The sequence below is a fragment of the Apium graveolens genome, chromosome 4 (genome assembly GCF_009905375.1).
Source record: "Apium graveolens cultivar Ventura chromosome 4, ASM990537v1, whole genome shotgun sequence".
Classification (NCBI taxonomy): domain Eukaryota; kingdom Viridiplantae; phylum Streptophyta; class Magnoliopsida; order Apiales; family Apiaceae; genus Apium; species Apium graveolens.
This window is the reverse complement of record NC_133650.1, coordinates 11567874-11583183: the sequence shown is the minus strand read 5'-3', so window position 1 is coordinate 11583183 and position 15310 is coordinate 11567874. Positions and strand designations below refer to the sequence as shown.

The window sequence follows — 15310 nt, the reverse complement described above, 5'->3', positions numbered from 1 at the left end:
TTGTATTCTAAATAAATTTATTTTATCTTCTTCTTGCTAAAACAAATTAAAATATTTGTCACTATTGAAATTAGAGATAATATTTTCTACTTGATTCTTGCAATTTTTGAAAATGGAGAAAAGTAAATAATGAAAATTTGCACATTCTTAATTATTTTTTAAAAGATTTGAATTAAGTAAGAGACATTTCAATGCCGTAATTCACAAGGAGGTCAGGGATTTGACGATTTTCGAAAGAGACAAAATGTTTGACAATGTTGTAAAAGCAATCACATTGGGTTTGACATTCCTCTACTCATCCCTATATTTTGGGGAAATTAACACTTTTACATGAAAAGGGGGTCTACATTTGGTTCCCCATTTTAGGGAAACAGACTTGAAAGTGAGTCCCCAAATTTGGGGTTCTATTGTTGATCCCCATTTAACATTGTTTGAACTGTCCACATTTGGAAAGCAATGGTACCGTTATACCATTATTTTACTAATCGACCATGTTTTCATGGTTAAAAGGCTTGTAATATAAAATGAACCGAATCTAATCAAATTCGGTAATTACAAGTTTTGTTTTCAAACAATTCTATTTATATATAGAACTTTGTGGTATAGATGAGTATGTTTAAATTCTCGTGAACTCGAGTTTTAACAAATTTTGGTAAGCTCAAATTTTGATAAAATCAAATTAATTTTTTTGGTGAATGTGATGATATGTATTTATATTGATATATATTCACGTCTAATTTTATATTTATATGTTAAAATATTAAATAATTCAAGAATTAGGAATCTTAAAATATTTAGGGATTTAATATTTTTAAAAATAATTTTAGGACTCATACAATACCATATAAATTTAAACTTAAGGGACGTTTAAGTTGATTTTCATTATTGTTTTTTTTTTTGAAGAATAATAAAATCTTTATTACTTAAATTGCATCATACACCACAGAATCCAACACATTACGTGGAGGAATCAAAAAACTCACAGAAGAATTTAGCTCACAAGGGATACGAGCCATATTATGGGCTGCCCTATTAGCTAGTCTTCTAACATGCCTAACACCAACATCTTGTCTAGCAACTAAAAATGCCCTGCAAAAATCGATACTATGTCCAACTTCTTGCTGATAGATCTTGCCTCCATTTATCGCTTGGACTGCTAAGAGAGAATCGGATTCCACACAGACATCTTTGAATCCTTTTGCTCCTATCCAAACCAAAGCCTCCTCTATGGCCACCGTTTCAGCCTCCAAGACTGATGCTTCCCTGAATTCCCCTGTGCCGTCTCTGAGAAGCATTCCTACTTTAAAATATGATGATCCTTGAGTAACAGCCGCATCAACATTAACCTTCAGCTTGCCTGCAATTGGCCTAACCCATTTCAGATTTTCTTCACTGGTTCTTATTGCAGTAGTCGTAGGCCTACACTGAACTTGTGAGACTGCAAACTTCCAGTCATGCAACTGCCTCATACCCCAATCAACTGCAAATTGAGATGAAACAGACCTATTCTCCCAGATGCGTTTGTTCCTGAAAAACCATATAGCCCACATAGTCATTGCGATCCTGCTAAGACTATCATAACCCTCCTCCCCAAGCTTATGAAGAAGCCACCCTGAGACATCCTCAGATTCAGCAACACTTACTGTTACGCCCAAAGCCTGCCAACACTGCTTAGCAAACGCACAGTTGAAAAATAGATGGGCTAAATTTTCCTCCCCCGTGTTACACATCGGACATACAACAGGAACTTCAATACGTCTTTTTTGAAGGACTGAACGAACAGGGACATTATTCCTGCAAAACCGCCATAAGAAAAACTTCACTTTCTGAGGAACCGGCAATTTCCATATCTTCTTCCAGCCATTAGAAGAATCGTTGTTTATCTGTTGTCTGTTCCCGTCTTGCCACAACTTATAACCTGTTTTAACAGTATAGTAACCATCCCTACTATGTAACCAAGAAACTCTGTCTGACACCAGTGAACGGGGAATTTTCATATTCAAGATCGCTCGAGCATCAGCATCACTAAACATACCAGTCACTTTTTCCACGTCCCACCCACCTGTATCCTGAGAAAACAGTTGAGCCACCTTCATGTCACCTGCAATATCGTAGCCAGAATCAATCATATAATCATTCTTACCGTTAAGCCATGGCTCTGATTTCACACAAATACTCTGACCATCCCCAAGCACCCATTTGAATCCACGTTTTAATTCCTCTTTGGCTGCAAAAATCCCAGACCAAATGAAACTAGCCCCTCCACTTCTCTCTGCCTTGAAAACATTTGTCTTAGGAAAGTATTTGGCTTTAAAGACTCGAGCAGCTAGTGAACTAGGATTATGAGCAAAGTTCCATACATGTTTCCCTAGCATGGCCAAATTGTAACCATATAAATTACGGAACCCGAGACCACCTATGTCCTTTGTGCCACTCATATTATCCCACGACAACCATCGAATTCCTCTGCTATTACTCGAAGATGAACTCCACCAGAAACTGTTTAGCATCCGTTCAATTTCCTGACACAACTTCTTTGGAATTAAAAAACAAGACATACTGTATGATGGAATTGCAGTTGCAACATTCTTTAAAAGAACAGCCTTGCCAGCCTTAGACAACACCTTCACATTCCACCCCTGCAGTCTCTTCCAAATCTTATCCTTCAGAAACTTGAATACACCATTCTTCGACCTGCCTACTAACGAAGGAAGCCCCAGGTAATTTCCTTTAGAGAGATCAGTCGACACTCCAAGAACATTAGAAATCTCGACCTGTTTATCCCTACGAACATTTGCAGAGAAAAAAATTCCTGACTTCTGATAGTTTATAGATTGGCCAGATAAGCTTGCATAGTTATCAAGAATCTCCTTAACTTTCATAACCTCCTCATTATCAACCCTAAAGAACAAAAAACTGTCGTCCGCAAACAAAAGATGGGTGACAGCTGGAGCAGAACGACTCACTTTACACCCATGAATAAGATTAGCTTCCGAAGCTTGAGAGATAGCTCGTGATAGACCTTCCACGCATAATAAAAACAGATATGGCGACAATGGATCGCCTTGGCGCAACCCCCTTCTTGGTTGAATTGGACCCAACTGATCACCATTAAAACAGATCGTATATTTCACTATCTGCACACACAACATAATCCAATCTACCCATTTATCACAAAACCCCATTCGATGCATCCTTGTACTCAAATAACTCCAATCCACCCTATCATACGCCTTACTAATATCTAACTTCAATGCCACTTCTCCCACATTTCCAGAATGCTTTCTTTTCATATGATGAATTATTTCAAAAGCTACTAAAACATTATCAGAGATATTTCTCCCTGGAACGAAAGCGGATTGATTTTCAGAAATAATACCAGAAAGAATTACCTTGAGTCTATTAGCCAGCACCTTCGCAAGAATCTTGTACAGTACATTGCAAAGTGCTATGGGACGAAGATCCGTCATACGATCCGCATTCTCCTTCTTTGGTATTAGTACAACATCTGAATCATTCAATTCAGAAGGAAACTTGCACTGCTGAAGCCAATCTTTACAACTCTCAAAAATATCACGACCCAGACTTGGCCAAAATTGCTGAAAAAAAGCGGGATTCAATCTGTCGGGCCCTGAAGCTTTATCAGGATGCATTTGTTTGACAGCCTTAGTAAACTCATCGAACGATATATCCGCTATTAGTGCATTATTTTGCTCGTCTGTGATCACTCTAGAAACCTGCTCCTCCAGAACCATGCTACTTCTCTGCTCCCCAAAGACTCTATGAAAGTACTCCAAAACCACCCTATGCATATCACTTTTGCTTGTCAACATGTCTCCCTCTTCATTACGCAGCTTCGTTACAAAATTAGTTTTCTTCCTGGCAGAAGCATACGCGTGAAAAAACTTCGAATTCGCATCCCCTTCAGCCAACCAAAAGGTTTTTGCTCGCTGTTTCCAGTATGTTTCTTCATGTAACAAGAGCTCATGCATTTTATTCTTTTCCACAAAGTACTGTTTGACACTATCTTCATCTGTTCTACTTGCTAGAGCATTCACGACCTCTTTCTGCTTACACAATTTGTCCCTGAATTTATGAAAAAAATTCCGTCCCCACTTGGCCATATAGGACGAAATAGCAACCAATTTAGGCAAAAGTTACAACCGAGGAAGCTCATCCCAGTGTTTCTTAACATCACCACGAAAACTTGGCTCTCTGAGCCACGTATTTTCAAATTTGAAACGGAATTGTTTCTTGGTCAGCTTCGTATTACACAAATCTAAATGAATAGGGTCATGATCTGAATACACAACATGACTCACACATAGATTGCACAATGGAAATAATTGCCACCACTGGTCTGTTGTAAATGCTCGATCCAGTCGCTCTCTGACCCAACTAGATGTTCCTTTGCCCTTCTCCCAGGTAAAACGTCCTCCTTTAAGATCAAGTTCCCTTAAGTCACAATCAGAAATGACCTCATTGAAACCGTCTAGCAAAAACTGAGGGTGGTCATGCTCTCCCTCCTTATCACTTTGAAAACACATATCGTTAAAGTCACCAACTATGCACCATGGTAACGTTGATGTAGATGAAAGATGTCTAATTAAGTCCCATGAATCACGTCTGCGTTCTCTCTCTGGGTATCCATAAAAACAAGTAAGACGCCATTGTGGAGACGAGCCATGTAAAATCTCCACATCAATATGATTCGTAGAGGAGCTGCTAATAGTACAACTTACAGTACTCCTCCACATAATTGCTAAACCACCTCCCCTCCCTACACGATCAACTGCAAAACTATGCATAAACCCCAGACTTGAGCAGAGTTCATTTATTCTACTACTAAAAGAAAGAGTCTCAGAAAGAAAAAGAAAATCAGGTTTACGGGACTTGACAAGATCCCGCAGCACTCTAACTGCTCGAGGATTCCCCAACCCCCGGCAGTTCCAACTTATGTAATTCATTGCAAATGGCTAGCTTGCTTAGCAAGCTTAGCCAAATCAATTTGAGAAGAAGCAGCACAATCCATTTCAGAAAGAGATGCCTCTGGGTGATATAAAACCAAATTATTCTGAACTTGAACATGTGGGCTGGTGTCATGATAATTCCCATCCTGCATTGGGTTATTTTCTCTACGTCTTTTCTTTTCTAAGATAGCTAGCCCATTTAATTCCTCCGTATTCGGCCCAATACTATATAACTCCACCCCGCTCATTTCCTTAGAATTCGAATTTGAGATTGGAGCCAATACCGTACTCACCTTATCTTTTCCCCTAAAATCTCGCCCTTGATTGATATCCTCCACCCTAGCTGTTACAACCACCCCCCCTGATTTCACGTTACTGTTACTCCTTCCAAATTTGAAATCCCAGTCATCGTCTCCATCCTCCCTCAGCCACCTGCTCTTGGTCTGGCTAGCGATCTTCTTCGGAGGAGCACGTAACCAGGCTCCCCATTCCTTTATTATGCTTTCGCCTCCATTTTCTAGGAATTTCCGACAAAACCTGTCTGTGTGAGTAACCATACCACAAACAAAACAGAATTCGCCCAGTCGTTCATATTTGCACTGAACAACAAACTCCTTTCCATTCCTGTTTGTTATCTTCTTCTTACGCTTCAACGGCTTACTAACATCCAGCTTTATTTTAAGTCGCATACAATCCCTCCATAAGCTGCTGTCATTTTTCTGATCATATAATAAAAATTCACCAAAGAAATTGCCCAGAAGCTTACCTACTGTTTCAGTCATGAACCCCGACGGCAGATCATGGATTTGAATCCATATATTAACAGACAAAAGCGGTACATTCAGAGGATTCTCACCAGTAGGTATCGTTGCCAATGCCAACATAATATTGTCGAAAGACCACGGGCCACCATTCATGACCCATTTGAGATCTTCAATATGATAAAATTGAAACAGATATATACCAGGATCAATCTCCTTAATGGTTATCCCCCTCGCAGGTTTCCATATATCTGCTAACTTACTCTTCATGGCTCTGTCATTGATCGTCTTCTCCGACAGAAATCTCCCCACAAGACACAATTCATACTTATTGACTTCCTCCACAATCTCATCAAAAACCAATTCCTCATTCTCTTCATCAACAATATCCAAGCTCGCCATTTGCCTACCAATCTCTTCCGTGTTCGTCATAATACAGAAGAAACTAAATACAAGACACAACTCCCACAATTCTTAAATCTTAAAAAGATTATAAGACGGAGAGAAACTCAAAAACTCTCACAAGATGAAGAAAAAAATATATTTTTGAAGTTGTTCTTCATTAAAAATTAGGGGAGTTGTATCTGGGATTTAGGGTTTTGAGAGTTAACTCTCTTATTCAGGATTCTAGTCGTCCCTGCACTTTTCGATCATTTCTCCCCCTCCCTTTCCATTTCGCTTTTCCACATTCTCTTTTATTATTAGTTTTTTCAATAAAATCGAGATCTAATTATTTTTAGAATTAAATTTTGTCAATACCTTATTATCAATTTTGTTATTCGTGCTCAACTTTTATAGATGATTATTTGGTTCGTCAAATTCTGAAATTAGGTATAGTTTCCGTCATTACGACCCCATACCCGATATTTAATTCAAAAAAATAGGTTTAATACTCATTCCTGAAACTCCCAAAATATGAGTTTTTAATATCCAAATGGGGAGATGGATATGAGAGAGCGGTATGAGAATCAATTTTATAACCACTATTTTAATTTCTATTTAAGCATTTAAATGTAATTATTTAATACCAAAATAAATATATTAACCAAAAATATATTAAAATAGTAATAAAAAATATATTTAATTAAATTAATATATTTTAAATTAAAGATGTTCAATCCAACACTCAACCAAACACATGATATCAGATATGATATCTTAACCTCATATCACTTCTAACCCGATTTCTGATTTCAACCAGATATCACGTCTTTAACCAAACGACCCCTTAGAGTGGTGGCCTTAAATCTCATTTTGAGATGAAAAAAGTCCAAAATGTCAATTCTGAAAATTATGGCCCAAAATGTTATTTCAAGATGGTATATCGTGAAGGAAAACTGCCCAAACACTAGATGAAGTAAAGTTTTGATTTCAAACGTTACATCATGTAACATTTTAGACTACTTTATCTGGCGGTTTTAACATATATATATATATATATATATATATATATATTTTAAAAATATACTTTTAAGCTCAAATAAAAAAAATTTAAATCCTAAAATACTAAAAAAATATTTAAATTATTTTTTAAACTCAAAAGAGTAAGGGTTGGCTCAGTTGATTAAAGAGGGGATAACTATCCTCTTGGTCACAAGTTCGAATCCTACGTGAGGAGAATTTATATGATTGTGCCTCATGAGCAGAGCCTGTCGCTTAATGTGGTTTAACTTGGTTCACGTGGTTTGCAGGCTTAGCGGCTGCGGGTTAACTACGTGAGAAGAATTTATGATTGTACTTCAGGATTTGAATTTGGATATTAGGTATACCGATCCGAAACTCGATCCGAAATCCGAGACTCTATCTGAACCCGATCTGAACCCGAAATCCGAAAAAATCCGAATTATTATATATATATATATATTAAATGTATATATATAATATTATAATTTTATATATTACACATTATAATATTATACAATATATATTCTATAATATACATTATACTTATTATTATATAATTTTTAGAACATATATTTTTATATTTATGTTAAAAATTAATTAATTATAAAGTTTAATGAAATATAATTATTCAATCATTTAAACGGGTGATAAGGTTTATAAGGTTAACAAAATATGTTTTAATAATAAATTTAAAAAATTGGGTATTATTTATTTTTTAAATATTAGTTATACATATAATAACACAACTAATGATGCGGTGGGGTGGCTGAAGATTACACGTTAAAACTCTTTCTCTTCAAGTTGCGTATTCGATCCCAAACACTTGCTAATTGCAATATCAATAATTATACAAATTTTCAGATTTCGGGTTCGGGTTCGGGTATGAATATTCAATTCCAAAAAAATTTGGGTTTCGGGTATACCCGAATCCGATCCGAAATCCGATGGATCAGGTTCGGGTATTTTTTGGATTCGGGTCGGATTCAGGTATGAATAAAATTTTCGGATTTGTATATGGATTCTGCAGTACCCGACCCCATCCGACCCGATTGCCGTCCCTGTTACGGAGAAAAAGGAGGGCGCGGCAGTGTTTTACAGTCCGATGATCGGCGAAGAAATGGGTTATTCACCAAAACCCATAGTATGCATACCAAGCCCTCATCTTCATATACCTAATACGAGGTACCTGTTCTGTTTGAATTCTTTGTCTTAAGTTGATCATGTTTTTATTCTTCTTGAATTGTTTGTGTTTGTTTTTTCAACTAGCATACTTATATCCCCACGTGTTTGAGGAGTTGTAATGTTTGTTAATACAAATCAAGGTAAAGCTTTTCTTTGTTGCTAAATGAAATGAAAGTAAAGTTATCTAGTAGTGTCCGATTGCACTGGATTAATTTTTTGTTATATTATTAGCCAAACAAATTAGGTTCAAGTAGCCAAAGTATAATCGACACGTTAGCTGAGCACGCCTTTTTACGCATACCCTGACCTTGGTGATGGTTTCAGTTACCTTGATTCTAATTACCTTAGTTTTATGTAGTCTAAGTCTATTACCTTATCTTTCGTAAGGATATTCAGATTTTAGGTTTCAAAAAATGTTCAGTTTTCCTCAATTTCTATGGACGTTGAAACTGATTGCCCTTATAAAAAGATATGCAATATCTTTCTACTATCCACACGAAAATCAAGTACCAAATTTCCCTCATGTCCATCTCATTGTAGTATTTCTTTTGGATATAAAATTCTCTTGAATATAAGCAATTAGTTAATTCCATTGGTATTCCTTTAGAAATATTATTATCAGACCTTAAGAGATGCTAAAAGACATATTTGTCTGAGCTTAGTTTAAAGCTGATGGTGTCAAAATAATGTGGAGTTAAGGTTGCAGTCGAATAAATTATATTGCGTAGTCAAATCTAGAGTAGCTGATTGCATTTGTGGTGTGTGGAGGCCCTCACTGAACTCGCGCATTAGGAGATAGTGAGTAGAGACCAGTGTACTTGCGAATAAAGATCAATGTGGAGATTTAGCAAAAAAAAAAAAAGATCAATGTGGAGTCTTCTGTCAAAAATCTTATTTGTAGTACCCATGCGACATGCCATGTGTTATGTGTGCTATGTTACTCTTACTTGGGTATGGAGTCGGACGTGATAAGTGTCGGTCTAAGAAGATATCAAAATTGGAGACACAAGGTCCGTGTCCAATTTATAGACATAAGAACGGGGACATGACATAGTCTTTAATGAACAAACTATATTGTATAAAATTTACACAAGACTTGTAAAGGAATTTGCACATTAGGCTTCTTTTTTTCTCTTGTTATTCTTTTCTTTATGATTTTCCTTCATCCTTTCGTATTATCTTTTGCTTCATAGGTTCTTGTATGTGATCTTTTAATTGTTCATTTTTTTTTCACATTTAAGTTAAGGGATCTGACACCAAATATCTCACGTGTCTGAGTGTCCGATACGGAACTACAGCCAAAACCGAAGAGTTGAAGGAACATAGGGTATGTGCTTATTGATGCAGAGAAAATAATTACATGATTAATTAATGGGTTAGTATTATGTAGATTTTTGGAAAAAAGTTAAATGTTATTATTATAATACTTAATTACATTGGATAAGTATATTATAAGGAATATTTATTTTCCTTTGGTCAATTATAGTAGTGGATTAATAGTGAAAGTAGATGTAAGCAAGTATTAGTTTGACAATACAATGTTTATGTTATGAAGGACCAAAAACATTTCGTGCACTAGGCCTAGAACTTTTAAGCACCACCCAATTTTCACTTTGGATTATATGAATGTTATTCACCAAGATGAATGAAGTCTAAAATATATGGACAAAATAAGTCCAAAATTGCATTTAGCATTTTATGGATGAAATTCATGTTGTGTATGGACGCCTATGGGGCTTTAGGGTTCGCACTGCGTTTATGACTATGTACAATAAGGTTCAACCAATATATTTCAAACATTTTTTTTGGTTCTATTAGCCATTTTTTGGCATTGTTTTTTTTTCTTTTCATTTGTAAACTACAACAGAAAGGTAACTAAAAGAATTGCTGCACATGGAAGACTTATATATTGTCAGCATAGTTGACACTCCTATTGTGAAGATGTAACTTGTAAGCATATATGTTTCATAATATCACAATCATGATGTCATCATTATGGTGTGCTGTTAACAACTTAGGGACCAAGTTTTGCTTTCTATAAGAGATGCAGCAGTCTTCTCATTTGTAACACAACTGATATTACAACAAGTATATAACCTATCCAGTTTACTGATACTCTCCCATATCTCTGCTTTTATATACACTGCTGCCTATATCACATATATATATATCTGATCTATACCTGCATACAAGATAAGAGTTATAAGTTGTCGTAGAGTTGTCTATATCTTTTCATTTTAACAAAGTTTTTAAACTTACTCTATGCGTCTATGTTGCCCGGCCTCGCTTAATAGTATAGATCCAAAAGTCAAATTCTTAATTTTAAAATTTTAGGATTTTTGGATATAGATTTGAATTTGGACAAGGGTGCAGGTACTTAGTATCAAAACTTAAAATAGTATTTTTTTTCACAGGCTGACTTATAGTACATTTAAAAAAAAAGACATAAACTGTACACTCGATTTTGATTTTTTGATTTTATCGCGTTCACCTGAAAGCGATGGCTTACCCCTGGCGGGTCAGATGTTTACCCATAACTTATCGCTTTTTGCTAACATGATGACTATGTGTTATGCGAAGCTAAAAATTGAAATGTTAATTTGCATTTTGGTTTGTGTAATTTTTCAGAGATAAAGTTACTTATTATTTATTATGAAGTTCATATATATGAAAAAGGATTATTTATTTTTCCATTATGAAATTTATAGGCTTGTGAGTGATAGACTTTTTATTAAACTCTTGTAAAATGAAAATCATTATTGAATAATTGTGATGATCTATAATCAAAGAACATATCATAAAATAAATGATTTATGTGTCCCTACCAGACTCCCTGCGGAGATAAAGTTCATTCTTTGCTTTTCCCACCTTGGTAAATTAATCGTACACAAAAATTGGCGTCATGAGCTTATTTACTTGTTTGGGCTTTTAGCCTTGGGCTTCTAGTAAAACTATGTTCGTTTTGGTAATCCATTCAAAGTGAACTTTAATGAAGAGATGGGCCGGAAGTGATTAGTAGTTTCCGCCTACATTTGCACTTTTTACTTATTACTCAGCTGCTTATTTTCATCCTCAGCCCTAATCTCTTGGTCCCTTTTGTTATCTTTTATCTTGGGGCTTCACTTTCAACTTTCAACTGCCTGAGCTCGGACCCCTTAATCTTTTTGTCGTGTCTTGGTAACCCACTGAACGCTTTATTGTCTTCTTTTTAATTAGTTTGCATTTACTAATTTGCAATGATTGATATGTCTCTTGCTAATGAATATACTATATATATCTACGATTTGCTCGTAGCTTGTCTCATTGTCTTCGCTTTGCCATAAATATTTATAGATACATAACAATCTTTTTATGTACAATTGAATGCCAAAACCCTCCGTTTTTGTTGCGATGAGTGTTTTCTTTTTAATTAATCGTAAAATAGTTACACATTCGCTTCCATGAGCTTGGACCACATTTCCTTTTAATATCTAATTGAATGCCAAAACCCCCGAGGGGACATCTATCTGTATATTGGCCACTTTTTAACAATTTTACATTGTTCAAGTAATTTTATCATCCGTATTACTTTATTTTTGCTTACATGTGTATAACCGAAAGATTGCGGTTTATTGGGTTTTTGTCGAGTATACAATGTGGATATGTGGTTCGGTTATATAATTTATGATTTATGATTTTGATAATATGATCCTCTGTTGTATAATATTTAATTTGTTTGGATTTGGCGGCTATAGTTTAATATTGATTATTTGATTTGTTGACCAGGAGAGAAATAAATTTCTAAGAAATTATTATATGTCATAAACCAGCATTGATAAATTTCTTGGATGTTATTAAATGTGTTAAGCCAGAACCTAGTTCCCCACCAATTTCAAAGGTTTTTAAAGCTTGCAAAATGTAGTAGCTTTCGCAAATTAAGTTTTCCCTTGTCAACGTCCTTGTCTATATCAATCTTTAGAAGTAAAACCTAGTCCTGCAATATATCTGTTCTTAATGTCTCTTTTATGTTTTAGCAAGCCTGCATTGATGCTAATTTCCAGGTTCATCTAAATTTGACTTCAAACAATTCCTGATTTCACATAGGTTGCTTGTGTAGTTTTAATATCATTTAGAGTTTTTGTGCTGAATTTTAAAGCCCAAATATACGGCACTAAGTATTTATCTTGTTAATTATTCATCACTTAGTAGGTGATTAAATTTCCATTGATTGAGTACAGGAAAACTATGATATTCACTTGTATGCTATGTTTTGTTTTTTTCGTAATGCCAGGGTTTAAAGAAACAAATCAGTTAAACTGATGTTGTTGCTAAAACTTTTTTCTTGAGGTGTCTAAAATTGTTGGTGGCATTTTTTTTAAAGCAAGTGTACACCTTAATACATGATTCATCTCCCATGCTTTTAAATCTATTTAAAATCAATGCTTGTATAAATGATATTCGAAGAAGTAGGAGAATGGTTTACTAATTTCTGAGTACAAGTCCCTCTGTTGGTAAATGTGACGTTGTGTAGTTTTTCGAATCAGTTTGCAGCTTGAACTTTGTCTGAAATGGCGACAATGGCAGAGCTGCCCTGTGAACTACTGTATCAAATTATACTTTTGCTGGTGCAGTCTCCAATCGGAGCGGCTGATTTCGAAGGATCTTATCTGTGTAAGACATTACTTTCTAAGCCTTCCAAGTCTGAACTGCCTGTATATTATGTGAATTTGTTGGCCTCACCATTGTCTTATTTTTACTTATCATGCCATTTTTTAAATTCTTTTCCCTCCTTTCTCATTGCTTTCCTGATTTCATGTCTTTTTTGTTGTGTGATGGTCGAATAGAGTTCTTCAAGAATTCCTTGCTAGACATATATTATAGCTAGTTGTTGTCTTTGCTTCATTTTCTATATGTTAGGGAGGCAGTGAGCATATTTTTGAATAAAAAAATTAACAAAGTATTTTGGGGTTCACTTTATTTATTTACTTTACAATTTACATGTATATTGAAATTCATACAAATTAATTTAGCAAAAAGAAAACTTTATATAAATTAGGGGGTTGGATCACCCTTTACTGCTAAGCAACTAGACTCTTTTCTCTTTTTGCCCCTTCTGTTGTGTATCTTACTGGGCCTTCTTCCCAGTAGGTACTCTCTGGTAAATTAAATTTGTATCATGTTTTTGTGGGTGATAGGTCAATCAACAGCTGAGGAAATGCTCATGTAGGTAGTGTAACTGAGCAGGCCACACTTATGTTTACACAAAAAGTGCTGGTTGGGTTCACATTTGTTCAAACTTATCTTGAGTAATATGTAACAAGACACTTGTGGCAACTCCTGCCCTCTTGGTAAAACGTTTTCAGCCTTTAGTTGTACCTGTAATTTAGCTTCTACTCTTTTGTTTGCTGTTCTTAGTTATACCTTTAATTCAATTTTTTTTGATGTTGTGTGTAGTTCTTTTAAGTGTGTATATGTTAATTTATATAATGCAAGAATTTCCAAGAAGATATCAATTGAAATCTTATAGTTAATAGATATTTAACATTGTGAAATATTTTCATTCGCAAGGTCTCTGATTTTCCACGGTAAATCTTTTGTTGCAGTTCCAAAATTTTTCTTTTGTTCGCGGGAAATTGAAATTCATTCTCAAACTTGTCAACTTTGACATTAGGATGGAATTTAAGAATTTTTACCGGTATCAAAACGTCAACAGTCTACTAGTGAAATGTTCTGAAGCTGGAAATGTTGCTGCTCAGTTTTTCTTGGGAAGGTAACTTCATCATTTAATATTGTTTTTGTTCTCTAGATGGGGATCATTCATCAGCTGTTGTAATCTGCTTTCCAAACCATCTTTTATTTGATGTTTCTTCACTTAGAAACTTGATAACAACTGTGTATACCAACCTACTAAGAAGCATGTTATTACTCCTACACAGGTAATACTCGTGATCTCTTCTCAGCTGTTGGTGAACGGTGGAAATGTGATTCCCATCCTTGTGATTTTTCAAAACTCGGTGACATTAGTTGTATTCTTGCCACAAATGTTTCCACTCAGGAGCATAAAGTTGGTCCTTTTATGGACTACTTCACACCAAAACAGTTTACTAGTGAATTTTCACAGAGAAGACTGGTTCACCACCAACTTGTGAAGTGGTTCTTGCTTAACGGCAGCCCTTATGACTTCGTTGAAATGGTTGTATTCCTAAGGAGTTATATCAAGTACCATGGTAGATTTAGCGGAAATAATACCATCCTTATGAACTTTATCGGATTAGTTGTTTCACGTGCTCGTCGTATTAGAGCAGTGGAAAAACTTGCCAAGAAAAAAGAGTCGTTTATCGACTCCAATAGGGGTTTGAAGTGAATTTCTGAAAACCCCTTCAAACTACTGTAACTCTTCTAATGCTACAAGTGGAAAGTATTTTGAAGACATTGCCGATGAGGTTATTTTGCTTTTGAATCTGCACAAACAGGAGTGTGATAACGTTGGTGTGAGTTGGCGAAAGGCATCGACTGACTTGGATTATCTAGAGGAACGGTGGGGACGATGTGAACAACCGACTTGATGAAGCATACTGTAATTATAACAAAATTCGAGCTGAGATCCTTTATATATTTGATTTGTTCATACAGCATGTTATACTGAAAATGTAAACTTTGAAGGGATCCCAAAAGTCTGGATTATTATTGAGAGACTCTTGTTCTTTGCTCAATGTATTCAGACCTTAGACATGATATGCACGTGCAAACTCTTTTGTGCTTGTATTAGTATAGATTTTGTAGTGCATTGAGAGGGTTTGTGATATGAAGTCCGTTCCAGCTTTTTACCCGAATAAAAGTTCCAACTCATTTAGTTTTATTTGAGAGTCGAGTCCAGTATGTACCTAACTTGACTGAAATTCAGCTATTTCAAAATTCAGGATGGACTAATTTTGAATTTGAGCTTATAAATAGAATTATTATTGAAATATAATTTTAATATTTTTGTATGAGAATAAGGATTATGAGATACAA

The 15310-nt window shown here is 35.2% G+C and overlaps 2 protein-coding genes across 3 annotated transcripts; one reads left to right on the top strand and one right to left on the bottom strand.

The window, feature by feature from the left end:
- Positions 1-4157: 4157 nt before the first annotated feature.
- Positions 4158-4967, bottom strand: LOC141718321 (uncharacterized). The gene has a single exon (XM_074520705.1). It carries the CDS (start codon positions 4965-4967, stop codon positions 4158-4160), a length of 810 nt encoding a protein of 269 aa, XP_074376806.1.
- A 3059-nt stretch (positions 4968-8026) lies between these two features.
- On the top strand, positions 8027-15155 carry LOC141717749 (uncharacterized). Of its 2 annotated transcripts, XR_012573747.1 has the most exons (5): positions 8027-8317; positions 12841-12967; positions 13492-13644; positions 13900-14066; positions 14233-15155. XR_012573747.1 is itself a non-coding variant. In XM_074519938.1 (4 exons), exons 1-4 carry the CDS (start codon positions 8238-8240, stop codon positions 14234-14236), a joined length of 378 nt encoding a protein of 125 aa, XP_074376039.1. In that variant the 5' UTR covers positions 8086-8237; the 3' UTR covers positions 14237-15155. The 2 variants fall into 2 exon arrangements, 1 of the variants encoding a protein (XP_074376039.1); XM_074519938.1 differs by lacking the exon at positions 13492-13644 and having other exon boundaries at positions 8086-8317.
- Positions 15156-15310: the final 155 nt, after the last annotated feature.

Coding starts and splice junctions, on each gene's coding strand:
- LOC141718321 (XM_074520705.1), bottom strand. CDS start 4,967: ATGAATTACATAAGTTGGAACTGCCGGGGGTTGGGGAATCCTCGAGCA.
- LOC141717749 (XM_074519938.1), top strand. CDS start 8,238: ATGATCGGCGAAGAAATGGGTTATTCACCAAAACCCATAGTATGCATA. Junction 8,318..12,840: donor CTTCATATACCTAATACGAG/GTACCTGTTCTG, acceptor TTTTCGAATCAG/TTTGCAGCTTGAACTTTGTC. Junction 12,968..13,899: donor TTTCGAAGGATCTTATCTGT/GTAAGACATTAC, acceptor CTTTTGTTGCAG/TTCCAAAATTTTTCTTTTGT.